Below are 25,953 nucleotides of genomic sequence, written 5' to 3' on the forward strand. Positions count from 1 at the left end.
ACAAGCACATAAAAGACATAAATTTAGCCTAGGAGGTGGACAATGAAGACGAGTCCAGGCCAAGCGCAGTGGCTCACGCCTATAATCCCAGCACTTTGGGAGGCTGAGGCGGGCAGATCACCTGAGGTCAGGAGTTCGAGACCAACCTGGCCAACACGGTGAAACCACCTCTACTAAAAATACAAAAATTAGTTGGGCCTGGTGGCGGGCGCCTGTAATCCCAGATACTCAGGAGACTGAGGCTGGAGTATCACTTAAACCCGGAAGGCGGAGGTCGCAGTGAGCCGAGACCGTGCCACTGCACTCCAGCCTGGGCAACAAGAGCAAAACTCCGTCTCAAAAACAAACAAACAAACAAAAACAGGAGTCCAGAGTTGAAAGCACAAAAGAAGGTAGAACCAGAAAAGTGAAAAACCTTGCAGGTTACACCAAACAATCTAGATACTAAGCTTAATATCTCTAAGCAAGACTAGTATATCATCTGTGTTTTCAAAAGGATTCCCTGATTATCAATGTGGAAATTGCACTGAATGGCTGAAGACAAGAAGATAATAACATGAGATATAAGCTGAAAGACAACCTAAACAGAAAAGTCAAATTTTATGGCTTGGGTGACTCCTGGAGTAAAATAAATAGCAAGAGTTTTGGGGGCAGGATGGGAAATGAGAGTTAATTGAGGACAAGATTAAGTTTGAAGTCTCTGCTGTTACTCAGGTGAAGCTCCCAGGAGGTAGTCACTTACATCATGGAAACCATAAACTATGGGAGATCCAGATTTGCAGAGTCAATATGAGTGAAGCCATGTGAATAGATCATTCGAAGAATTTTTAAAGTAAAATGAATTACAGATCAAGCTCAAAAGCAGCTTGTCTACTAAACAAGTACTGTGTGCTACACACTGTTATATAAACTCATGGTAAAAACTGTAATAAGCCCCAGGAAGAAAAAATACAGGAAGTTACAACAGAATATAATTTAGATTGAAGAAGAAAGAAAAGCTTCTCTAAGAGACTAGCTTGGGTGTGTTTCTACAACAGTCTAGGCAAGCAAATGAAAAGTAGGTAAATTTAATTTGGAGGTAGAAATCAAGCGGTCTTGGTGACAGATTAGGAGAAAAAGTGTTGGTAAAAAGGAGGAGTTAAGGACATTTCCTAGTTTTCTGCCTGTGTGAAGGACTCCCCATCACTAAAATGGTCAAAAGCAGATTTGCGGTATTATCACAAGTTCAGTTTTAGACATGTTCACTTTGAGATGCTTGAAAAGCATTCTCCTAGATAGAGGTATGTGTGTTTGGAGCTTAGAGGAACAGCTGAAAGAGTCTCTGGCATAGAGAGGTAATACATGAAGTCATGGGAACAAAGAGGCTATCCTGGAGAGTATTATGACATGGTCCAGACAAAGCAGCATCACAAAGCCTTCCATCCCCGAAAGCATTTCAAGAAGGACATAATCAAAGGGTTGCTAAAGGTCAAGTAAGAGGAAGGCTGAAAATGTCTTCCGAATTTCACACTAGAGACCTTAACATGCAGTCCCTCAAATGGAGAACAGGGCTGAAAAGGGATGAGAAGAAAAGCACCAGAGAAGTTTTGTGTAGTAAACCACTCATGACATCTGCCTGTAAAGATGTACGATAGGGAGTACCTATAGCACAAGGATGTACGAAGAAGCTTGAAGGACAAAAGAGCCACACGAAGAATCCAGGAAAGAGCATAATTAGTTGAAAATACAAGTATGAAACAAGAATCAAAGACAAGGCTCTAGAGCAGAAGGAAACAGACTCTAGAACACTTACTGTAGAGGGACTGGCTTTGATGGAAGAAAGGACACTTTGTTGTATGAGGAAGGAAGGAAAAAAGAATACCCGTGCAGACTGATTTAAAAGATGACAGCACATTTCTTACTCTTGGCAAAGCTTTCTTGTAGGTCTGGTTTAACTACTGTTTAAACTATTCTTTTTTTTTTTGAGACAGGGTCTCGCTGTCACCCAGGTTGGAGTGCAGTGGTACAATCACAGCTCACTGCAGCCTCAACCTCCTGGGCTTCAGATTCTTGCCACCTCAGCCTCTCAAAGTGTTGCGATTACAGGCATGAGCCACTGTGCCCAGCCTAAACAATTTATTGTTTTAAGTGACTGTCAGGCAGTCAAATCTATAGCAATGGTCACACTACCTCCACCATTAGCTCTTCTGGCATGCCAACCACTAATATCACCTACACCTCCAGTATCTAGCAAACAGCAGGTTACAGTCAATACTATACTGCTGAGTTCTGTACCGCTTTGAGGAAATTAGATTCCTGTCTTTTACATCTTTAATATTAATAGACTCATACAATCAAAATTCCACAAAAAGGCCGATTTTCATATAGGTTGTATAACCCCAAATCCCTCTAAAAACACCACCAGGCTAATTTTTCTGGAAGTAAAATAGTTTGACTTGGCTAAAAATGTTAAAGTCCTCCAAGACACTCACACTTAAAAGGCCAAAAATAATCTCTCAACATACCTCTGTCTAATTTGGTCCAGTTTTTCAGGGTCTGTAATGACCACCTGTACACCAAGCTTCATTTTTGTTTTTTGCAGGCTGAAGTCAAGGCAAGCAATTTTTGCATTTACGATTCTCTTGGGCATGCCTACAATTGAACATAAGATTAAGTTAATACGTCTATCCTTAAAAGCATAATAAAGAGTACCTATAATCAATTGTATGTAAACACACAAATTTAGACTAATTCATTGCATTTTATCTTAGAAAAATTTTATGGCATTAAATGCACGTAATTTCTTTTAATTCACATTCCTTCTACCATGTTGTATGTGCTTTAAATCACAAAAAGATGTACTGCACATAATCCACAAAAAACCATTTTTTTTTTTTTTGAGACGGAGTCTCACTCTGTAGCCCAGGCTGGAGTGCAGTGGTGTGATCTTGGCTCACTGCAATCTCCGCCTCCCAGGTTCCAGTGATTCTCCTTCCTCAGCCTCCCAAGTAGCTGGGACTACAGGCAGGTGCCACCATGCCCAGCTAATTTTTGTATTTTTTAGTAGAGATGAGGTTTCACCATATTGGACAGGCTGCTCTCAAACTCCTGCCCTCGTGATCCACCTGACTCGGCCTCCCAAAGTGCTGGGATTACAGGCATGAGCCACCGCGCCCAGCCAAAAGAAAAGCTAGTTTTAATCTGTAGCAATCTCATTCTATAAACCAAATCCCAAACCTTACCCTGGGATCCCACCACACAGTTGAGTGCATAGCCACTGATGAGCATACTCTCCATTTGACTTCTCCCATGGGCTTTCAAAATATTAACAGAGTTGACTGGATAGCGTGGCTGGCCTCTTATGTCTGTGTATTTAATAGCAAGTACAGCATCTACTACCATGTTAGCAAAGAAATCACCATTTCTACGCCAAAAGTTAAGGACAGTAACAGGTTTGGAATGGACAAAGGGTACACACGTGAACAATCAAGGGTAATTTCAAGGGACTTCCTTTTAGTAATCTAATCTATTAAAGAAGCAAGCATTACTTGTCACCAAAATGTTATAACATTATCACTATCTGCAATTCATATCACTTTTAGACATGCTTTTTATCACCTTTTCACCCTAAAAAAGCAGGGAAGGCAACAGGTAATTTCAATACAGCATTACTCCTCTCTATTGATATCAATTTGCATAAAATTGGTTATTCAAAATTTTATTTCACAAAATTGATACTGCTGCTACTACGCACGCGTGCGCGCAACACATGCGCACACACGCACCCCCTCCAGAGACAGGGTCTTGCTATGTTGCCCACATTGGACTGGCACTCCTGGGTTCAATTAATACTCCTACCTCAGCCTCCTTAGTAGCTGGGACTACAGGCACATACCACCATGCCCATCTCAAAGTCTTATGCTTTAAAAAGTCTAAATTTTATCTGACAACCACAAGGATACATTCCAATGATTTTGGAAGACATGGATGTCTTAGCAGCATTAATCAGGCAATCTCTTCCCAGTTCATCTGTGTTAACAATTAGGTTTTCATTGATATAACGCACTGCTTCCCTGTTTAAAAGTGTGGGGGAGAAAAATGCTTATAAAGTCACTACTCAAACTCTTTGCATTCATCATGCTTAACACAGAGCCAAAATGTCGTAAGTAATAATATCTGTTCAGCCATTTCATATAGGAGGAGGACATGAAAAAACCCTCCCTCTTCAGATCATGGCAAGTTTAATCTATCCCATAAGCATAGCCACTAAAATCTATTATTAGGAGAAAATGTGGTAGTCAAATGGGAAAAAAGATACTGGTCCAAGTTTTTAACTTCAAATATTACTACTTAAATGCTAAAACATTTAAATTGAAGGTTTTCAAATTAAAATTTAGTTATTAATCAAAACGTTAAGACAACACAGTTTACAACTATTACATCAAAAAAAATTTCTCTGAATGCAAACAATCTTACTTGCAAGCAAGTCGATAGCCACTAATAACTGATGTGGGATGAATTTTCTGTTTGACTAATTCATCTGCATTTTTTAGGAGTTCTGCTGCAATAATAACCTGTTGAGAAAACATTCACTGATCTGAGTGTGCCGGATATTCAACATGTGCAATACATATGAAATGACACTAAAATGGCCATATATTATTAACCAAAATGGTAGTGATGAAATGAATTAACTGGTTATTAGAAACCTGGGGGTGAAGGGAGAAGAACGCTACAAAACACTCTAAGTCCTCCACGTTACTCATAAATTCTTGGAAACTGCCACTTTAAGCAAAACAATGGACAGCAATTTCTCAAATACAGTTGTTTATTGTAACGCTGATGGGGGGAGGAAAACTTGTTTTTTTATACATCATCTTTCCTCTTAAAGTCAGTTTCCATGAAGCCACTGTGGATGTTCAGTGAGGTCTTATTGTATTATAAATGCAAATGGCCAAAACTGGGTAGGAGCCAGAAAAATGTTCTAAGAAACTAGTTCAGCAATACAACCGTAAAAGACAACACATCTATTACCTTTAGAGACAGTGCTCAACAGAAGCTAAACCGAGTGTGACTATTCACATGACCCATATTAGGCTATTATTTTATTAAAAAAAGATAGTTCTTCAAGTTGATAAAACACTAAGAAATATTTTTAAAGCAAAAAGACTGTCAGCTTCTTATGGGAGGAAAACTACATTTGTTAATCACATTATTGTAAGTTAGACAAAGATCATATTCATATTTTAGGAGGAGATTCCATTCTTTCATGGCTAAAGTTTAATCTAGAAATACATTTTCCCCACAAACTATCTAGTTTCTCCAGAATTAACATCTTTCTCACCAAACAATAGTGTTTCTACTATACCAGCATGCTGGATGATCTATGAAGAGTTTATACTGTGTATCACATTTACTGACTCAGTAAGATCACACTGTCATATCATGATGTATTTATTAATTTCTCACACTCCCATTTTGAATTCCTGAGATTACCTGTCAGGATTTAAAAAATAGAACAGGCTGAGTGCAGCTCATGCGTGTAATCCCAGCACTACAGAGGCCGAGAAAGGAGGATCACTTGAGGCCAGGAGTTCAAGACCAGCCTGGGCAACATAGCGAGACCCTGTCTCTTAAAAAAAAAAAAAAAAAAAAAAAGAGGTTTTTAATTAGTTGCTTGTGGTGGCACATGCCTGCAATCCCAAGCACTCTGGGAGGCTAAGGCAGGAGGATTGCTTGAACCCAGGAGTTCCAGGCTGCAGTGAGATATGACAGCACTGCAGCACTTCAGACTGTGCTACAGATGGTCTCTAAAAATAATATAAAAACATTGTTTCTCCCCCAGATTGGTAAACCTTTTATCCTCTAAATAATCAGAAAAGTTGAGAGCTTTCCAAGTCTCAAGGGGTGATGGGGGAGGAAACAAGACTTTTGAGAGACCATAAAAAAATCTGTGTGATGTCTGAATACTGCCATAAAAGGAAAAATAAGCCCTCAAAACTTGTGAATACCAACATTTAAAACAATGGGGCTATGTCAAATGAACTCAAATTCTTTCCTACTTAAACTGTACAAACTAGCTGTAACTATCAACTTACAAATTTTGTTTCTGAATCTGTACCTAAGAAGCTTATTTCCCCTCTTAAATGTGTAACTTCTTTTGTTTTTTCTTCTTGCTCAATCTTCTGGGCATTCAGAATATGTAACTTATTTCTGACACAGCACAAATGACCCACTTATGGCTTCGACTTTCTGAAAGTCGGTCGTTTTTAGAAAAATGATCATTCTTTAGCCAGTCTACCTACCACTGAAGTAGTTCCATCTCCAACTTCTTTGTCTTGCAGATCAGCCAGCTCACAAAGAACTTTAGCTGCAGGATGTTCTACCTCCAGTAACTTCAGGATGGTTGCACCATCGTTAGTAATGGTTACATCCTAAGAAATTCGCAGGAAAAAATATGAACCACTTATAGAAATCAACACAGCCCCATTATAATACACGTTCACCTTTAATATCACCTTCCAGTACGTGGATTCTGATAAAGTCAAAGAAAGAACATAGCAAAACACTGAAGATAGTTTTACTTTAAGGAAACTAACACAACAGTTATGTGTACTTACACCAATATCATCCACCAACATTTTATCCAAGCCAACTGGACCAAGAGAACTTTTTACAATATTGGCAATCGAAGCTGCAGCCATAACTGTAGACAATCAATTAAAAATAAAAAAGAAATGAGGATAAGCCACAACTCTGAAAGACAGTAATTTCAGCCTAAAGGTAAAAGACATCCAACAGCCCCCGTATTTCCCAAATCTACAAATCTGTGTTAATTATTTAAAAACCACCTACTAAGAGTGTAAATGGGGCCAGACACTGTGGCTCACAGGTGTAATCCCAACACTGCGAGGCCGAGGCAGGAGGATCGCTTGATGCCAGGAGTTTGAGACCCCTTTGGGCAACATAGCGAAACCCATTTCTACAAAAAATGAAAACAAAGCCGGATGCGGCGGCGCGGGCCTGTGCTTGGAGAATGCAGTGAGCTATGATAGCACTCTCGTCTGGGCGACAGGTGGGACCCTGTCCCTAAACAAAGCGAGCCTATTTGGCACAGCTTTGATGCGGGGTGGAATGTGATGGCGGGGAAAAAAAAAAAAGTAATAACCACCAATTTCATGCTCTGCCACTTCGTACAGCTATACCAGCCTTTTCCTTCAGATTCTGCAAGTTTTTTGCTCATTAAAACTCTCTTTAACTGTGAGGAGAGAAATCGGTAGTCAACGGGGAAGGTGGTGACTTTCAGATTTGTTTACGAAAAAAATTAGGAATCTATCAAGAAACAGTAAGCTCTGTAGGTATCCAAAGGCCCGACAGCAAACGCTCTGCTAAGTTAGCGCTGCCGTCTCCTGGGGTCAATGCACTCGAGTGGCGTTTCCTGGGCTAACTCTACTGTAAGAAGCTGTCAACCCGGATACAGCTGGACGCCGGGCGCCCGACCTCGAATGCAGCTGCGGGCGGACAGGGCACCGGGCTCATCCGAGGGCGCGCGGATGGACCTACTCTTTTTCTGGTAAATGGTCCTAAAATGAAACCTGGCGTTTAACATGGACACTCAGGGGGTCGCCCTGAAACAAAAAGGGGTGCGAGGCGTGGCCCGCACGTGCGAGCCCGGGAGGCCCGCTTTCCCGCGGAGAGCGCGTTTCCAACGCCGCCCCGGACACCACATCCACGCGTTGCCGGTCTCAAAACCCTGCCGCGCGCTCCGGGGCTCCTCCTCGCTGTGGGAAAAGTGGGGCCACAGCGCCCTGCCCCAGAGAACGGCGGGTGGGCTGGGTCCGGCTGCGGGGCCCCGAGGCCCTTTCTGCGGAGGTAAAGGAGAGGCACGAGGGCAGCCGGGGTCCGGTCGCGGTGGGACTCGGCCCTCCCCGGCCGCAAACCCGACCCAGGCCCGGCCCGCCCTTACCGTTCTGGGAGCGGATCGTTTCCCCAGTGCTGCGGTCACCGAACACGGACAAAGGCCCCTCCATCTTCACGGCAGCGATACACGTCGAATTCTGCTTACACCGCGGGCAACCAGTATCGCGGCCCCTCGGCCGACCGGCGACCACAGCAGTGGCTGCGACGGCGTGGAGCGTACCCGAGCGATGTCCCAGGAGCTACTGGGTAACACACCACCCCACCCGCTTCCCGGCTGCCCCGGCCTGGCCGCGGGGCACGGCGGGAAGGAAAAAGAGGCAGGGGCAACAGGGAGAGAAACGGGACTGTGACGGAAGTGAGGCTCCGGGGAAGGGGCGGGCTCGGCATTTTTGTCCAATTAGATAGCCGATGGGAAGGGCGCGAAAGCGGAGAACGGAAGTCGGATGTTGGACCGCTGGGAAGAGATTGAACCTTCGCCTCAAACGATGTTGCGCAGACGCAGTGGGCCATTCTAGTGCCTTCTAGAAAAGGTTGTAAGAAGGGTGGAGCTTGGAGCTGGGGTGTAACTGGAGGGGCGGGCCCTTCTCCAAGTTAGAGTTGGGGTTCTGAGCGAGTCGTGCGTTTTAGGTTTAGTGTCTTTTCCTTGTCCCTGCTCGGGGAGCGTGAGGCAGATCGGCCGGCTTTGCTCCAGGCCTCAGGAGTGTAAGTTTAAGGGCGCAAACCTGGGTGGGACGGGGCAGTTTTTCCAGCGGGCCATACGGGAAAATTTTTGGTTCGAGGAAGACAACCACCCTTTTTAAGGAGAAAACTACATCTTGCCCTGCCTCATTCCTACGCGGTGCCCAGGTGGGGTGTGTGTGGACCAGTCAATGACCGCCCAAGCTCTCGGAGTAGAAAAACCCAAACATGGTTTTGTGGGGTGTGTGCCTTTGACCCCGGACTTAAGCAAAAAGCGTGGTCTTGGGCGTAGCTACGAGGTGGTTGGTGGGCTCCAGGGCCTGCGTGCCCCTCGACGTGAGCGATGATTGGCGGTGCAGGATAACAGATCGCCCTCTTGGCCACTCAGTGGCAGGGGACTTGCTACTTCCGGGTCGGCGGCGTCTGGCGTGGAGAGTTTGGGGATCTACAGCAGCCAAAGGCTTGTCCCTGACTTTATATGGCTGCGCCTGGCGAGCGACTGAGTCGTCCGTGAGGAAAAAGAGGCGAGGCTTTTCCGAGATCGTCTCAGCGATGGCGCTTCGGTCGCGGTTTTGGGGGTTGTTCTCGGTTTGCAGGAACCCTGGTAATTAGTCTTGCCCCCCTTCTCCCAGCTCACTCGCCAGGGCTTGCACAGTACATTGGAACGTGCGGGTTCTATTTTGTATTCGACGTGCCGGATCGAAATAGAGCTCGCGGCACTGCGAAGACCACAGTAGGAAGTTAAGGACGGGGTCAGTGCTGACTCCACCCTGTGGGCATACGTATTTTTCGTCCCCTCGGGCCTAAAGATTGGGGGTGTAAAAGCGGATAGACGTTAGAGCGGGTTCGTGCGCTGTCCGTATCCGTCATTTTTAAGCCCTGTGCGGTTGTTTCCCGTTGTCCAGGGTGCAGGTTCGCAGCCCTGTCAACCAGCTCCGAGCCGGCAGCGAAACCTGAAGTGGACCCTGTGGAAAATGAAGCTGTCGCCCCAGAATTCACCAACCGGAACCCCCGGAACCTGGAGCTTTTATCTGTAGCCAGGAAAGAGCGGGGCTGGCGGACGGTGTTTCCCTCCCGTGAGTTCTGGCACAGGTAATTAAATCTGCTTGTGATTGACAAAGGCAGTGCACCCTACAGACTATTTTCATTCATTCAACTCCAGGCACTCTCCCAGGTAGCTGCCATGCGGCGGGTAGAGGCAGGGTTCGCGGAGGGGCTGGAACAAACAACAAATAGGTGTGATGGGGGCTATTTAAAGAGGATGTTACAGTAGCGGACAGGATACCTGCTAAGGCCTGTCTGAGGTGACATTTAAGAAGGTGAGATCTGAAAGAGGAAGAAGCCGAGTCATCTGCCAGAAAGAGCAGTCCTAGCAAAGGAAACTGCTGGGGTGAGGAACTGAAGGGCTTGTGGATCTGAAGCTCAATGGGCAGAGGATGAATGGCCCAAGATGAACATGGAGGGGTAAGGAGGCGACAGATGATTAGCTTTGTAAGTCAAGATGAGCACTTTAGACTTTATTTTCATTATAGTGGGAAACTACGAGAGGATTTAAAGCTTGAGCCCGAATTGGTTTTTCAAGATCATTCTGGCTGGGCGCAGTGTCTCATGCCTGTAATCCCAGCACTTTAGGGAGCCAGCCGAGGAAGGCGGATCATCTGAGGTCAGGAGTTTGAGACCAACCTGGCCAACATGGTGAAACCCCGTCTCTACTAAAAATATAAAAATTAGAGGGGCGTGGTGGTGCACGCCTGTAATCCCAGCTACACTCCAGTGGCTGAGGCACGAGAATCACTTGAACCCAGGAGGCGGAGGTTGCAGTGAGCTGAGCGCCTGGGCGACACAGCAAAATTCTGTCTCAAAAAAAAAAAAAATCATTCTAGCTGCTTTTTGGAAGATTAAATTTTTGAGGGAGCAGGACTTGAAGAAAGACCAGTTAGGAGTCTAGTATGACTTGAGATACTTTGTTATAAAGGTGGTTGTTTAATGAACACTTATATTTGCCAGGAATTATGCTACTTGCTTTATATGTTTTTTCTCATTTAATCCTTAAAATTACATCATGAAGCAGTTATAATTTCCCCCATTTTACAGGATCAAAGAAATTGAGGTTTAGGGAGACATGATTAGTAAGTGCCAGAGCTAAGATTTACATATGTTTTAACTGACCTCAGAGCCAGGACGCTAAGTTACTACCACTATACTACAGCATGTAAGTGTTTATCAGGTTTATCTGCTGCTTATCTGCTTGGTGAGGATTTTTTAGAATTTCTTAAGGACTTCTTAAGTACTATATAAAGTTATAAGAGTAAATTGGAAATCATTATTGTGTGATGTATTATTTATTTATTGAACAAGCATCGTACCTGTATTACTTGCTAGGCATTGTGTTAGAGGCAGGAGTTACAAAGATAAAGTAGATGTTATCCCTGTCATCAAAAGTCTTAAGTTTCATAGTGGAAAGTGGAATGGGGATAATGATGTGTTACAGTTGCTGTGATACATTTTTACTCATAGAGGAGGGAGTCCAAGAAAGGGAGTAGGCAGTTCACTTTTTAAATAATCTGGATCTTAAGGCTAAAAATCTTTTGAAACACCCAACCTATTACTTTCTTTTTTCTTTGTTTTTGAGACAGTGTCTGGGTCTGTTGCCCAGGCTAGAATGCAGTGGTATGATATCTGCTTACTGCATCCTTGACTTCCCTGGGCTCCAGCAATCTTCCCACCTCAGCCTCCTGAGTGGCTGGGACTAGAGGCGCATGCCACTACTCCCAGCTAATTTGTTTTGTTTTGTTTGAGACAAGCTCTGGCTCTGTCACCCAGGCTGGAGTGCAGTGGTACAGTATCAGCTCGCTGCAACCTCTGCCTCCCAGGCTCAAACGATTCTCCCATCTCAGCTTCCTGAGCATCTGGGACTGCAGGCACACACCACCATGCCCGGCTAATTTTTTTCTTTTTCTTTTTCTTTTTTTTTCTGGTATTTTTTTTGTAGAGATGGGGTTTCGCCGCTGCCCAGGCTGGTCTCGAGCTCTTGAGCTCAAGAGATCTGCCTGATTCAGCCTCCCAAAGTGCTGGGATTACAGGCGTGAGCCACTGCACTCGGCCCCAACGTATTACTTTGATTTAATATTTGGATCATTAAAAATAACTAAAGATGTATTTCCTCATTTTTTCTCTGTCTGCCTTACTCGCAATATTAAAAGTAGAGAATTTCAGAATATTATAGTAGGAAATGACCTTTGACATAATGAATCGGGCCCTTCATTGAACAAATGGTTTAAGACGTGTCAGCAAATTACGGCCCGTGGGCCAAAGGTAGTTTGTGAGCTAAAAACGTGTTTTTACTTTTTTAAGTTAAAAAAAAAAAATCAAAAGAATATTTTGTGGCTTGGGAAAATTAAATGAAAATCAAATTTCGTTGCCCAGGTTCTTAGAACATAGCTGTACCTACTCTCATTTGTTTACGCATCACCTGGCTGTTCTAGCACTACAATGGCTGAGTCGAACAGTTTCAACAGAAGCTATTGGACCTAGAAAGCCTAAAATATTTACTATCTGGCACTTTGTGGAAAAAGATTGTTGACTCCTGGTTTAACAGATTGTGATTTTTGGCCGGGCGCGGTGGCTCATGCTTGTAATCCCAGCACTTTGGGAGGTCGAGGTGGGCGGATCACGAGGTCAGGAGATCAAGACCATCCTGGCTAACACCGTGAAACCCCGTCTCTACTAAAAATACACAAAAAAATTAGCCAGGCATGGTGGCAGGCGCCTGTAGTCCCAGCTACTAGGGAGGCTGAGACAGGAGAGTGGCGTGAACCTGGGAGGCGGAGCTTGCAGTGAGCAGATATCGCGCCACTGCACTCCAGCCTGGGCGACAGAGTGAGACTGCGTCTCAAAAAAAAAAAAAAAGAGATTGTGATTTTTTACTAGAGCCACCAGGAAAACCAGGAGTAGACTCCATATTTCCAAATCTAATGCCTCTTCTATTTCACATTGAGAATCTTCTGATTTGGGTGTGTTTTCTTTAACTTAAACTTGACTTTTTAAAGTATAACATATACGTATGTTATAAAATCCAAAGGGAGTACAGTTTCTTGTGTGTCCTTCTAAAGATTGTCTGTGCATATAAGCAAAAACTGTTAAAAACAATAAATCTTAGCATACGATAAACACTTCCGCATCTTTCTTCACCACCACCCTCAACCACCCCAAGCACGCACTTAAAAATACATCTTGGAGATTCTTCATGGCAGTTAAGAGCATTGACTCTGGAGCCAGACACTGGGACTTAAACCATGGCTCCATTACTTACTAGTTTTAATCTTTTTCAAGTTACTTAACCTTTCTGTGTTAGTTTCTGCAGCTAAAAAAAAATATAGAAAAAATAATAGAATTGAGACATAAGCTTTATCTATAAACCGTTAAGACAGGCCTGGCATATACTAAGTGCTCAGTAAATGTTAACTATTATCTTCATCATTATAAAGCATTATTTCATTCATTTCATTAACTGTATGGAATACTATTGCATGGATTTTACTTAACTCGCTCCTAGAGGGTGATTATCTTTTATGATTACAATGTTGCATCAAATTGTCTTGTCCATGCATTTTGTTAGTGAGATTGAGCATATTTTTGTGAATTTGAGTCATTAATATTTTTCTTTTCTGTGAACAGTCTGTTCAGATAATGCTTTGCCTATTAAGTTATGAAGGGGTGGGTTGCCCCTCCTCACCTGTGGGTGTTTCTCGTTAGGTGGAACGAGAGACTTGGAAAAGAAAAAGACACAAAGTATAGAGAAAGAAATAAGGGGACCCAGGGAACCAGCGTTCAGCATATGGAGGATCCCGCAAGCCTCTGAGTTCCCTTAGTATTTATTGATCATTCGTGGGTGTTTCTCCGAGAGGGGGATGTGTCAGGGTCACAAGACAATAGTGGGGAGAGGGTCAGCAGACAAACATGTGAACAAAGGTCTTTGCATCATAGACAAGGTAAAGAATCAAGTGCTGTGCTTTTAGATATGCATCCACATAAACATCTCAATGCTTTACAGAGCAGTATTGCTGCCTGCATGTCCCACCTCCAGCCCTAAGGCGGTTTTTCCCTAACTCAGTAGATGGAACGTACAATCGGGTTTTATACCGAGACAGTCCATTGCCCAGGGACAGGCAGGAGACAGACGCCTTCCTCTTGTCTCAACTGCAAGAGGCATGCCTTCCTCTTATACTAATCCTCCTCAGCACAGACCCTTTACGGGTGTCAGGCTGGGGGACGGTCAGGTCTTTCCCTTCCCACGAGGCCATATTTCAGTCTATCACATGGGGAGAAACCTTGGACAATACCTGGCTTTCCTAGGCAGAGGTCCCTGGGGCCTTCCAGTGTTTGTGTCCCTGGGTACTTGAGATTAGGGAGTGGTGATGACTCTTAAGGAGCATGCTGCCTTCAAGCATCTGTTTAACAAAGCACATCTTGCACAACTCTTAATCCATTTAACCCTGAGTTTGACATAGCACATGTTTCAGAGAGCAGGGGGTTGGGGGTAAGGTCACAGATTAACAGAATCTCAAGGCAGAAGAATTTTTCTTAGTACAGAACAAAATGGAGTCTCCTATGTCTACTTCTTTCTACACAGACACAGTAACAATCTGATCTCTCTTGCTTTTCCCCACGTTATTGATCATTTTCTTGTTAATTATAGGAGGCTTTTAACATATTGTGTAAATTAGCTCTTTGAACAATATATGAGTTTAAAATATTTTTTCTTTTTATATTTTTGTGACAGGGTTTCACTCTGTCACCCAGGCTGGAGTGCAGGGCATTATCACGGCTCACTGCAGCCACAACCTCCCGGGCTCAAACAATCTTCCCACCTCAGCCTCCCAAGTAGCTGGGACTACAGGTGCACACCGTCACGCCTGGCTGATTTTTTCTATTTTTTGTAGAGACAGAGTGTCACTGTGTTGCCTGGGCTGGTCTTGAACTCCTTGGCTCTAGCAGTCCTCCTGCCTCAGCCTTCCAAAGTGCTGGGATTACAAGCATGAGTCACATGCCCAGCCTAAAATATTTTTTGTTTCATTGCTTTTCTTTTGACTTCATTTTACTTTTTTTTTTTTTAACCATGCAGCAAATTTTGTCCATCATTTTTTTATGCCATATGAGGGGCTGGGCATGGTGGCTCAGCCTGTAACCCCAGCACATTAGGAGGCTGAGGTGGGTAGACTGCTTGAGCTTAGGAGTTCGAGACGAGCCTGGGCAATATGGCAAACCTTGTCTCTACAAAAAAATACAAAAATTAGCTGGGTGCAGTGGCATGCACCTGTAGTCCCAGCCACTTGGGAGGTTGAGGTGGAAGGATGACTTGAACCCAGGAGGCAGAGGCTGCTGTGAGCCAAGTTCGTGCCTCTGTACTCTAGCCTGAGAGACAGAGGCAGACCCTGTCTCAAAAAAAAAAAAAAAAAAAAAAATGGCCATATGAAGCTGGACACAGTGGCTCATGCCTGTAATCCCAGTGCTTTGGGAGGTTGAGAAGGGTGGGTCACTTGAGGCCAGGAGTTTGACACCAGCCTTGGCAACATAGGGAGACCCTGTCTCTACAAAATAAAATAAAAATTATCTTGGTGCAGTGGCATGCACCTGTAATGCCAACTACTTGGGAGACTAAGGCAGGAGAGTTGCTTGAGCCTAGGGGTTTGAGGCTACAGTGAGCTGTGGTTGCACTGCTGTACTCCGAGCTGGGTGACAGTGAGACCCTGTTTCTGAAAAATAATAAAAGCCATATGACATGGTTTGATGTCATATTTAAATATGCATACCTTGAGATTATAAAAAAATTTCTCATGTTTTCTTCTAGTACTGTTATGATTTCAGTTTTTGCATTTAAATTTTTGCTCCATCTTATATTTATTTTGGTGCTAGCTATAAATAAAAGCAAAGAGTAAGTATATCCACATCATGCATATGTTCAGTAACTTAGCTCTGTCTCTTCAAATCTCTTTTTGAAGTAGATCTGTAAGTAAAACTCAGCTCTTCAGAAACAAATTTCTTCATGATGCTTGAACTATTTAGTTTGTTATTATTGAGGATATTCTCATAAAGGCGGAGGAAAAACACTTTTCCCAAGCAAAATCCAAGTTAAATATGTTGAAGTAAATTAACCAAACACTGGATTGTTGAAAAATATTTAGTCATTTATTCACCTCAATTAATGTAACTTTAGGATACAGATTCTTCTGTGATTTTATTATCTTCTCACCCCATTTAGGTTGCGAGTTATAAGGACTCAGCATCATGTAGAAGCACTTGTGGAGCATCAGAATGGCAAGGTTGTGGTTTCGGCCTCCACTCGTGAGTGGGCTATTAAAAAGCACCTTTATAGTACCAGAAATGTGGTGGCTTGTGAGAGTATAGGACGAGTGCTGGCACAGAGATGCTTAGAGGCGGGAATCAACTTCATGGTCTACCAACCAACCCCGTGGGAGGCAGCCTCAGACTCGGTATTTTTGCTTTCATGTACTTATTGGAAAGGTATTGTGTTAATTCTTGGCATTAGATAACTTACATAATAATAACAGTTTTTACTTACCAAATACTTTCCATGTGTCAGACCCTTTGGTGAGTACTCAACAGTGTTACTTCATTTAATCCTCACATCAGTCCATAGGGTAGGGACTAGTACTATCATTCTATACAGAAATAAACTGAGGCTTACTTGCCCAGAGTCAGTGTATGGTGGATTTCAAACCCAGGGTGACTGATTCTGTAGTCCATGATGTCAGCCACTGTATTTCCTGTTCATATATTGACATCTTGTCCATATAATATTTTGAAATGCTGCTGAACCTTGACATCTCTACATTTCCTTTTTACTTACATCATAATTAAGATCACTTTCTGAAAAACCGTTGTAGGCTGGGAAGTTAGCAAGAACAAATCCATTTATTTCTGTCTTTTGGAAGGTGAAAGTATTTTCAGCCTACTCGTGCTGCTGACTTAATCTTTTCCTTTTTTTTCTGATTTTCAAAACCAGATGAAACGACTACAAAGTGCCATGACAGAAGGTGGTGTGGTTCTACGGGAACCTCAGAGAATCTATGAATAAATGGAAGCATTAATTGTTTTGAACATGTAAATATAAATCTGTCAGCCACTACAGCCATCAAAAGAGAGCATCTGGAAGAACAGCCAGCTTGGAAGTTTTACAGCAATAATGTTGCAGTGGAATATTATTTGTAGTTAAGGTCATCCTCCTCCCCTTTCTGTTTTTTTAAATCAAGAACTACATTCTGCCCCTCTCTTGGGCTTCAGAAGCATCTAAGAAAAGCAGTCATCAATTATAATTAACTTTCAAAGGGCAAGTCAGAAGTTGTTTATAAATTACAAAATAAAGGCATATTATGAACTCTTATTTTCTGGTTATATGACATTGAGCTCACTGTGGCAGTGGAGCACATATGAGGTTGATGTAAAGCACTTATTACTGTGTCTAGTTCATGGCGAGTGATCTCAGTGAATGACAGTTGTTTGCTGCTCAGATTGTGGGGTGTTTTTTAAAATAGGAAATGTCAGTATCAGTCTAAGCTTATTATAGAACAGTCAGTATGTGAAAATGAAAGGACCAAATGCCAACCTCACTTGGACTCTTGGTTCCCAACAGTAAGAGAAACAAATTTGAAAGAGGAAGGAGGTGGCATCAGGAGCTGAAAGCAGAGGTGGAAATGGTTGGGGTTAGTGGGCGCTCAATTTGCCATGAAGTGAACATTTTATTAGATAGGAGATGGAACTTGAAATGCATGCAAGTTAATCTAAAATTTGAGCTTGGGTAGATGGGAATCATGGCAGTTCTCTGAAAGGAGCTGATTAAGGTGTTAATTTTTGGCTATTTGATAAATGTGAGGAAAAACCTGTAGGCAGTTAAGGTGGCTTCTAGAGCATTGTTTTCCAGTTTTTTTAATGTATACCCCAATTAAACGTTTGTTTAGAAGTGAAATATGTTACTTCTGCCAATTTGAGTATTCAATGTGTTATTTTAAATGGAACACAAATCTGTATGAAGTATGATTTGTTCTGAGAGGTCTTCAGAATCAAATGGCTTAATAGTCCCCTTTTGCTTAATTAATGTCCCGGAGAGGCATTTAAAAGTATAATTGAAGATCGGATGCAGTGCCTCACACCTGTAATCCCAGCACGTTAGGAGGCTGAAGCAGGTGGATCACTTGAGGCCAGGAATTCGAGACCAGCCTGGCCAATACGGTTGAACCCTATCTCTACTAAAAACAAAAATGAGTTGGGCGTGGTGGTGCATGCCTGTAATCCCAGCTGTTCCGGAGGCTGAGGCGGGAGAATCGCTTGAACTCAGGAGGTGGAGATTGCAGAGAGCCGAGATGGCACCACTGCACTCCAGCCTGGGTGACAGAGTGAGACCCTGTCTCAAAAGGAAAAAATAAAAAAGTATAATGGTAATGTTTTCTCCGCTAACCTTAAAGATTGATTTGAGCACCTCACTTTGAGGACCATAGTTCCAAAACGCTGTTCAAGTAGAAGCCTAGAATTCAAGGGAGGACACTGTAAGGAAGACCATGGACTAGTTGCACTGGAAACAGTAACAAAAGTAAAAATTAAGCTCACATGTATGTGATGGTGTAGGTAGGGATTTCCGCAAGGAGTGAGTGCACGAGATAATCCCTGGGGAACAAGGATTCCTTCAATTTAATGGGCAGTTCTTGAGGCTTTGCAAAGTTTGATTGCAGGTGTGAAGACAGTGGTAAGGTGGACAGCAGAATGAGGAAAAAGATGTCCAGGGGCGTGGGAGAGGGAATGGGGACAGACATACTGGCAGTGATGGAGAAGTTGGGAAGAGGTGATTTAGAAGACCGTGAGCCGCAGCAAAGGATCTGCTTATTGCAGTTGCGTCCGGTGTTGTTCCTGCTCCGCTTTTCTGATTTCACCCTTTCTGGGGACTCTGTCTTCCTCTCCTGCCACGCCTCTTAACATTCTAAGTCCATGTAAATGACATTCTCACGTTAAGGGCTGCAAAGAAATTGCTGAGGAGCCAGGTAAACAGGCTTTGATTGCAATTGCAATCAAACCTCTGTAGCAAATCGTACAATTAAAACACCCGCAGGCAGGTGTGGGCGACGCCAGCGGCACACGGGGAAGCTGGGCACGTGGGGCGGAGGCAGCTGCCTGGTTTCCATGCGTGCGCCCTTTAAGACCCGGCGGCGCGACCGAAGCGCGTGGGCAGCACGTGATAGCGCTGGGCGACTCCGCGGAGCTGCGCGGCCATGGACGTGGGCGCCGACGAGTTCGAGGAGAGCCTTCCCCTGCTGCAGGAGCTCGTCCAGGAGGCCGACTTCGTGGGTGAGGAGCCTGGGATTCGCGGCTGTGCCAGACAGAGCCCCTTGCCCCGGGCGAGCTTGGGGAGGGGGTGGCGGGACGGTTGCCAGGCCCCAGGGCCTCAGAGAGGGCCTCGGGAAGGACAGGGGGGCTTCCTTCTCCAGCCCCGGGGCAGTGGGACTTTGAGCAGCAAGTACACTCCGAGCCCCAGTCCCTTGTTGGCCAGAGCCCCGTGCGCCCAGGTACCTGGCTGCTCCTTGCCTTGGTTCCTCCATTTTCCCTTCCTGACCTCACTTGGCTTCTTGAGCGCAGAGGTGAGCGCGGGTGCTTTGGCCGCCTGCAGATCTACAGTGTGAGAAGTGCTGGCGATGTTCTGCACCCGAGGACTGCTATTTTTTGCCTTCCTGGCAGGTCTGGACATAGAGTTCACGGGCCTTCGTTCTAACCTGTCTGGGCCCCAGCAGATCAGGTAAAACTAAAGCTGTGTCCCCTCTGTATAAGATCCTGGCCAGACCAGCACTGTTTCTGGCCAGCAGCCTGTTGGCATTTGGGGGGCAGGACGTTTTGTGTGGCTTGCTCCTACGTGTTGGAGGACCTTACTTTCTGTCCACTAAATGATGGTAGTGCTCCCTAGTTGTTGTAACAAGGAAAAAATCCTCCCCCGTTGCGAGTGGTGGTCCTGCCGCGGAGGCCATAGTGCCGGGATGGGATGTCATTGCTCGTGGAATGAGATGCCTGTTTGTTCACAGTCTTTTTGATTTGCCATCGGAGTGGTATCTGAAGACCCGTCAGAGTGTTCAGCAATTTACAATCTGTCAGATTGGTGAGTTTAATATCCAGCTGTTAGAGTTTTTCAAGAAGGTATTTTTATTGTCGTTGGATTTCCTACTGTAAAAACAGCTCTGAGATTTTTCAAGGATATTGAGTATCGTTTTGTATGCTTGTTTTGTGTTGGGCCATTTTATACATATGGAATCAACACTTCAGAGCAAACCAAATTTAGCAGCATTGTTTCCGTGCTTAAATAAGTCAGTATTAAGGAACACTCACTGTTACTCTTTCAAGTAAAACTGTGTGTGTGCGATTTTTATTTTATTTTTTGAGACAGGGTCTTGCTCTGTCACCAAGGCTGGAGTGCAGTAGCATAGTCTTAGCTCACTGCAGCCTAGACTTCCTGGGCTCAAGTGATCCTAGCACGTCAGCCTCCTGAGTAAACTGGGCCTACAGGCTCACCACCACACCTAGCTAATTTTTAAATTTTTTGTTCAGATGGGTTTTCGCCATGTTGCCCAGGCTGGTCTTGACTTCCTGGGCTCGAGCAATCTTTCTGCCTCTGCCTCTCAAAGTGATAGAATTATAAGCATGAGCAACCACACCTGGCCTGTGATTTTTTTTTTTCTTAAGAAAATTTACACACAAAAATAATTTTTTTTAAGGTCATCTCAGTTTCAGAAAGTTTTTTTTTTTCCTTGATGGGATTTGGAGATCTTTCTGTATTGGTTCATACAGATCTATTTGTTGATTTAGTTATTAGTTTATTTTCTGAGTTGGAGTCTCGCTCTATTGCCCAGGCTGGAGTGCAGTAGCGCGATGTGGGCTCACCGCAACCTCCATCACCCAGGTTCGGGTGATTCTCCTGCCTCAGCCTCCAGAGCAGCTGGGATTACAGGCAATTGCCACCAGGCCTGGCTAATTTTTGTATTTTTAGTAGTGATGGGGTTTCACCATGTTGGCCAGGCTGGTCAAGACAGAGCTGTTAACAGTTGCGTAATGCAGTTTCTTTTACAACTACTCAATCCTGCTTTTATAATGTGAAATTAGCTATAGGGAATACATGAAGAAATGAGCATGGCTCCATTCCAGTAAAATGTTATTGTATTTACAGAAACAGACCCTGGGCCAGATTTTACTTTTCTGGGTTTGTCTGTGCCCTCTCCCGCACCATTGGGTTTTTGCTGTGTTGCCCAGGCTGGGCTCAAACTTTTGGGCTCTGGAGATCCTCCAGTCTCAGCTTCTGAAGTAGCTGGGAGTGCTGCCATGCCCAACCCCTGCTTTTACTATGAATGATGCTGAACGTGTGTGTTTTCCTCTCTATCCTGATCCTTTGCTACTTTTCTGTTACGGTTTTTTTTTTGTTCGTTTGTTTATTTTTAATTATAAGACCTCTCTGAGAAGTATAGGAAACAGTTGTAGTTATGTTTCCATTGTTGTACCCAAATTTGGTTGGGGGGAAGGGGGACAGAGTCTTGCTCTGTTGCCCAGGCTGGAGTGCAGGGGCACGATCTTGGCTCCCTGCAACACCCGTGCCTCCCAGGCCCAAGCAATTCTCCTGCCTCAGCCTCCTGAGTAGCTGGGATTACAGGTGTGCGCCACCACACCTAGCTAATTTTTGTATTTTTAGTAGAGACAGGGTTTCACCATGTTGGTCAGGCTGGTCTCCAATTCCTGACCTCAAGTGATCCACCTGCCTAGGTCTCCCAAAGTGTTGGAATTACAGGCATAATCCACCACACCTGGCCTGAAGTCTTTTTTTTTTTTTTTTTAACTTTGCATATGGTTTTCTTTGAGGGGGGAGGAATAGACATTTTAAATGAGTTAAATATATAAATCTTAATGGTTTTTGGTATTTTCTGTGGTTAGTTTTAAAACTATGAGAATGTCATTTTAATATTTACTTCTGTATTTGAAGAATAGGCCACAATTAGATTTTAGCAAATTCAGTGTGAATTACAATTTGACATTTCTCATGCTTCCAGTCTGTCTTTTCTTTTTTGTCATTAAAGATGTTATCCTGTTGTACAGCCCACATAGTATCTGTGGGCGCAAAGTACTGTTTGAATTGTTTTTGTCTTTGTAGTGAAATTCAGGTTGCTTTTCCTTGGCATTCATTCCCTCTACGGTCATTCTTCCAGGATTGTCTGTGTTTTCCGCTATTGAAGGAGAGGCAAACAAGTACGTATCAAGAGCTTCTGCAAACATAGGTGCTTCCCACCTGTGTTCCACAGCTGCCCCCTTCAAATTCTGCCTCAGGTGTCCTGATCACTTTTGCCCTGGATGTTCCGTATTCTCTCCTGTGTCTGTTCCTCCACTCGCTCTGCCCTCTGCGGATTCCAGCTTGTCTTTGATGTCTCTCTGGAAGCAGTACCTTTCCCGCCAGCCTCACTCTGTACCTTAAGTGCTCCTTTCCCCATTTCCATTGTCTCCAGTGTGCACTTATATTAATAAAAGCGCCTGACACAGTGTGGCGTAATGAAAGTGATGTTTAAACTACCTGACACAGTAGGCAGAAAGGATGCCCCAACTATCAGGATGCCTCCCCACCCCCCATGAGCAGTTGAGGGTGCCAGCCTGCACGCCCTAACCTGACATCCCTGGGCAGCTTGTGGAGGGGCTGTCTCTGTGGTAGACCCTGGCCCTGAAGGCAGGCTCTCTGCCTTTTTCATTTAGCACCCCCAGTGCCAATCATAGCTCCTGAAACACAGCAGACACTCGGGCACACTCAGATTCTTCTTGCCTAAAAGAAAGAGCCCACCCTGAAGCCGGCCCTGGGAGCCAGAGTTTTTTAAATGGTTGTGGCTTTTTCTCTGTATGTTTGTTTTATTATAGGTATATAGCCCATTCGTGTAACTTCTATCTCTTCCCTACAACGTTTGGGATTTTGGACTCAGAATTCTCCTTCCAGGCTTCCAGTGTTCAGTTTTTGAATCAGTATGGCTTCAACTATAACAAGGTATGGCATTGGGGAAGGGAACAGGAATGTCTTTTGTTTTTGAGATGGAGTCTCGCTCTGTTGCCCAGGCTGGAGTGCAGTGGTGCAATCTTCGCCTCCCGGGTTCAAGTGATTTTCCTGCTTCAGCCTCCCGAGTAGCTGGGATTACAGGCACCCGCCACCACGCCCAGCTAATTCTTTTTGTATTTTTAGTAGAGACGGGGTTTCACCATGTTGGTCAGGCTGGTCTTGAACTCCTAGCCTCAAGCAATCCACCTGCCTCGGCCTCCCAAAGTGCTGAGGTTATAGGCATGAGCCACCGCACCCGGCCTGGGAATGTCTTACAAGTGATCTAGACTAACTGGCTTATACAGCCCGTCTCCTTTCCCCTTTCTACCTGTCCTCGTGAAATCAGGCACAGAGGATCCCTCTGACTTGTCTCCTTGTTCTGTTTCTTGTTCTGTTTCTGTCTTAAGTTTCTCAAAAACGGAATCCCATATATGAATGAAGAACAGGAGAAGAAAATTAGACACGATATCCTGACTGGGAACTGGAGAGTTCGCAGGTATGGCCTGTTTCTCCAGGTGCCTTTTTGTTTCCTTGTTGCTGTTGTCTGCATTTCCCGTGGGCGGGCCTGCTGTTTCCAGGAGTGTGGTGACCTCCATCCGTGCTTGGCGGGGATGGCTTCAGCTGCCTGTGCAGCTGGCACTGCTCTCCCTGTGCCCCAACTGAGAATGGCTTTCACCTGTCTCCATCATGTTCCACTCCCTCATGAACCTCTCACTGCGTTGAGTGTGAGTTTCAGTGTTTAAAAAGAAAAAGAAACTGACTCCTAATTTGGAACTCAAAGAAACAAGAATTCCATTCCAGTGCTAGAGGAGAAGAAATCGTTCTGTTGGACTTGCTGTGAGATGTTATGTTGATCCCCCATGTGATCTTCTGAGGGATTTTTCAAGGATATCTCTCGGGCAACCTTGACTGTGCCAGTCATACTGGGCACTGACTTCAGATGTGTGCCTTGGTTAGGCTGTGTCTGCACTGCTGTGCCTGACCCTGCTCCCCTAGGCCGGGACCTCTGCCTTTTTACTTTGGCTGTCTGTGCCAGCCCCAGTCTCCAAAACCTCGTATTCCTGTAGAGCTGGGGTCAGGAGTGACCACAGCGAGAGCAACAGCATTGTGGGTAGACGGACCGGGGGCCTTGGGGCTGGTACCCTCACCTGGAGCCAAGTGCTGTCAGCTAGGTGTGGGTTTGAACAAGGTATGGAAGCTCTTTGCCTTTATCAGGAAAGGGGGAGATTAAATGAACATCTGAAATGCGATGAGTGATGATCTCTTCCAGATAATTCTGTTATGTTGGAGGAATTTTTGTCTCTTTGTATTTTTCCTGCTGGTTTTCATATAAAAATGTAGCTTTTTGTAAGGGAAAAACAAGTTGAATTTTTAACCTTCTTTCATTTTCAAGAGTTGGAGAAAGGCCTTTTCTTATCTCAAAATGATATTAGGTTCTGTTTCTGATGCAAGAGGCAATGTGTTTACCAAAGTCCTTGTCTTTTCCTGATTATCCCAGATAGAGACTTTATCACCCCTGAAAGCTGAATAAAGAAGACGGTCCTGATAGCAATGCTTGGTATTGGCTAGATACCAATAACTTTTCCTCCATACATCCTAGTGAAGCAGGAGGGGATTGAATATATGCCTGGATCCTATGGAAGGTTGTGGGCTATTCTTCCAATTGTTTGGCTTCCTATTGCATAAGAGCCTCAGAGAAGAAATCGTCTTCTTTTGGTCCATTTTCTTTGTAGATTGCAACATGAAAACCAGAGGGTTCAGAAACTGCTCTCATGTTAACATAGTCTTGCGGTTCTGATGTGTTTTTCTCTGACATGTTCACTTTCATGCGCCCATTTTCAGCTCTCCGGATAAAGACCAAATCAAGGTGGTGATTGACCAAGTGACGCGGTGGCTGGAGCTGGCCAAGGAAGGCGACTGGATGACTCTTCCTGGGATCACTGGTAGGCAGGGGCTGTTCCTCCCAACGCAGGAGCATTGGGACAGGTCACTGTCACCTGCCAGGAGTTGGGGGAAACACACCCTTTCTTGGGATCCTGGTCCCAAGTGCCTCATGACTGAGTCTGATGCCAGCATTTGTTTGGCAGTTACAGAGTCTTTGTGGTTAAAGTTCTGACCTGCATTCACACGTTGAAGGCTTTTGACATACTTTGGGTTTCAAGGCTGAGAAGGTCAAGTTCCATTCCTGAGCCATTCCTTTTATCTCAGTCCTGGGTGCCCTGTATTATCTTGACTTTTGTTAATCACTAAGCTTTTCCCCCACCATGTGGTGTGGAGCCACAGTGAACACGCCGTAGCTTAGCAGCTCTCAGAGGCTGGTCTATGGATCCTAGAGTCTCTGGGACCCTTTCCAATGGGTATGTGAGGTCAAAATGGTTTTCCAAGTATCCCTCAGCTGTACTTGCTGTTGTCATTGTGCCATTTGCATTGGTGCCCAAGCGATGTCGGACAAAGCTGCTGGCATCTCAGCACACATTAAGGCAGGAGCATCATACCGTGTTCTTCATTACCACTTACTCTCAGTTAAAAATGGAAAGGCCAATCTTACTAGCAGCCTCCTTGATGAAAAAGTAATATTCTTGGTTGTATTAAATCTCAATCTTTTGATTACTCATCTTTTAAATATATGTCAATATAGGTATGTAAAAAATAAGTATGCATAAAACATTCCTTAGGTGTGTGCCAAAATACAGTGTCAAGGAAAAGTGCTTGTGCAGTCTTTTGAGAGCTGAATTAGCTGCCTTTTTTTTTTTTTTTTTTTTTTTTTTTTTTTTTGAAGATATAGTTTTGCTCTTGTTGCCCGGGCTGGAGTGCAATGGCACGATCTCAGCTCACTGCAATCTCCGCCTCCTGGGTTCAAGTGATTGTCCTGCCTCAGCCTCCTGAGTAGCTGGGATTACAGGTGCCCGCCACCATGCCCGGCTAATTTTTGCATTTTTAGTAGAGATGGGGTTTAACCATGTTGGCCGGGTTAGTCTCAAACTCTTGACCTCAGGTGATCCTCCCACCTTGGCCTCCCAAAGTGGTGGGATAACAGGCATGAGCCACCGCACCCGGCCCCATGAAATATCATTTTTACTGGAAAGAACTGATTGGTTGCTTAGACTTGAAGGTTTCACAATCATTTTCTCAATGAAAAGAGCTTGTTGGCCGGGTACAGTGACTCATGCTTGTAATTCCAGCATTTTGGGAGGCCAAGGCAATGAGCTAAGATGATGCCACTGCACTCCAGCCTGAGCAACACAATGAGACTCTGTTTCAAAGGA

At 44.4% G+C, this 25,953-nt stretch overlaps 3 protein-coding genes and 1 non-coding gene across 7 annotated transcripts in view; 2 read left to right on the forward strand and 2 right to left on the reverse strand.

Annotated features, from left to right (window-relative positions):
• TCP1 (t-complex 1) overlaps positions 1-8,822 on the reverse strand; it is an 11,306-nt gene extending 2,484 nt beyond the window's left edge. The window contains exons 1-7 of the mRNA XM_008959506.5: positions 7,946-8,822; positions 6,600-6,685; positions 6,285-6,413; positions 4,456-4,553; positions 3,942-4,052; positions 3,222-3,403; positions 2,505-2,631 (exon numbers count right to left, since the gene is read on the reverse strand). Of these exons, the coding sequence (XP_008957754.2) occupies positions 2,505-2,631; positions 3,222-3,403; positions 3,942-4,052; positions 4,456-4,553; positions 6,285-6,413; positions 6,600-6,685; positions 7,946-8,009 (797 nt within the window). The 5' untranslated portion in view covers positions 8,010-8,822. The remainder of the gene's footprint in view (positions 1-2,504; positions 2,632-3,221; positions 3,404-3,941; positions 4,053-4,455; positions 4,554-6,284; positions 6,414-6,599; positions 6,686-7,945) is intronic.
• On the reverse strand, positions 4,150-4,289 carry LOC112440258 (small nucleolar RNA SNORA29). The gene has a single exon (XR_003028433.3). It is a non-coding gene; the product is annotated as a small nucleolar RNA SNORA29 (small nucleolar RNA).
• Positions 8,823-9,049: 227 nt separating the features above from the next.
• Positions 9,050-16,981, forward strand: MRPL18 (mitochondrial ribosomal protein L18). 2 transcript variants are annotated; one of them, XM_003807395.6, is made up of 4 exons: positions 9,050-9,181; positions 9,483-9,669; positions 15,839-16,070; positions 16,604-16,981. In XM_003807395.6, exons 1-4 carry the CDS (start codon positions 9,130-9,132, stop codon positions 16,673-16,675), a joined length of 543 nt encoding a protein of 180 aa, XP_003807443.1. In that variant the 5' UTR covers positions 9,050-9,129; the 3' UTR covers positions 16,676-16,981. The 2 variants fall into 2 exon arrangements, with proteins under 2 accessions (XP_003807443.1, XP_024784772.1); XM_024929004.4 differs by having other exon boundaries at positions 15,839-15,921.
• A 1,253-nt stretch (positions 16,982-18,234) lies between these two features.
• PNLDC1 (PARN like ribonuclease domain containing exonuclease 1) overlaps positions 18,235-25,953 on the forward strand; it is a 28,991-nt gene continuing 21,272 nt past the window's right edge. Inside the window, exons 1-7 of one of the 3 annotated variants that reach the window (XM_003807396.6) lie at positions 18,235-18,933; positions 19,222-19,378; positions 19,659-19,732; positions 21,822-21,861; positions 22,516-22,639; positions 23,095-23,183; positions 24,530-24,630. In XM_003807396.6, the coding sequence (XP_003807444.1) occupies positions 19,278-19,378; positions 19,659-19,732; positions 21,822-21,861; positions 22,516-22,639; positions 23,095-23,183; positions 24,530-24,630 (529 nt within the window). In that variant the 5' untranslated portion in view covers positions 18,235-18,933; positions 19,222-19,277. The remainder of the gene's footprint in view (positions 18,934-19,221; positions 19,379-19,658; positions 19,733-21,821; positions 21,862-22,515; positions 22,640-23,094; positions 23,184-24,529; positions 24,631-25,953) is intronic. The other 2 variants (XM_034963189.3, XM_003807397.6) reach the window with 2 other exon arrangements.

The sequence above is a fragment of the Pan paniscus genome, chromosome 5, assembly GCF_029289425.2.
Source record: "Pan paniscus chromosome 5, NHGRI_mPanPan1-v2.0_pri, whole genome shotgun sequence".
In the NCBI taxonomy this organism is placed as follows: Eukaryota; Metazoa; Chordata; class Mammalia; order Primates; family Hominidae; genus Pan; species Pan paniscus.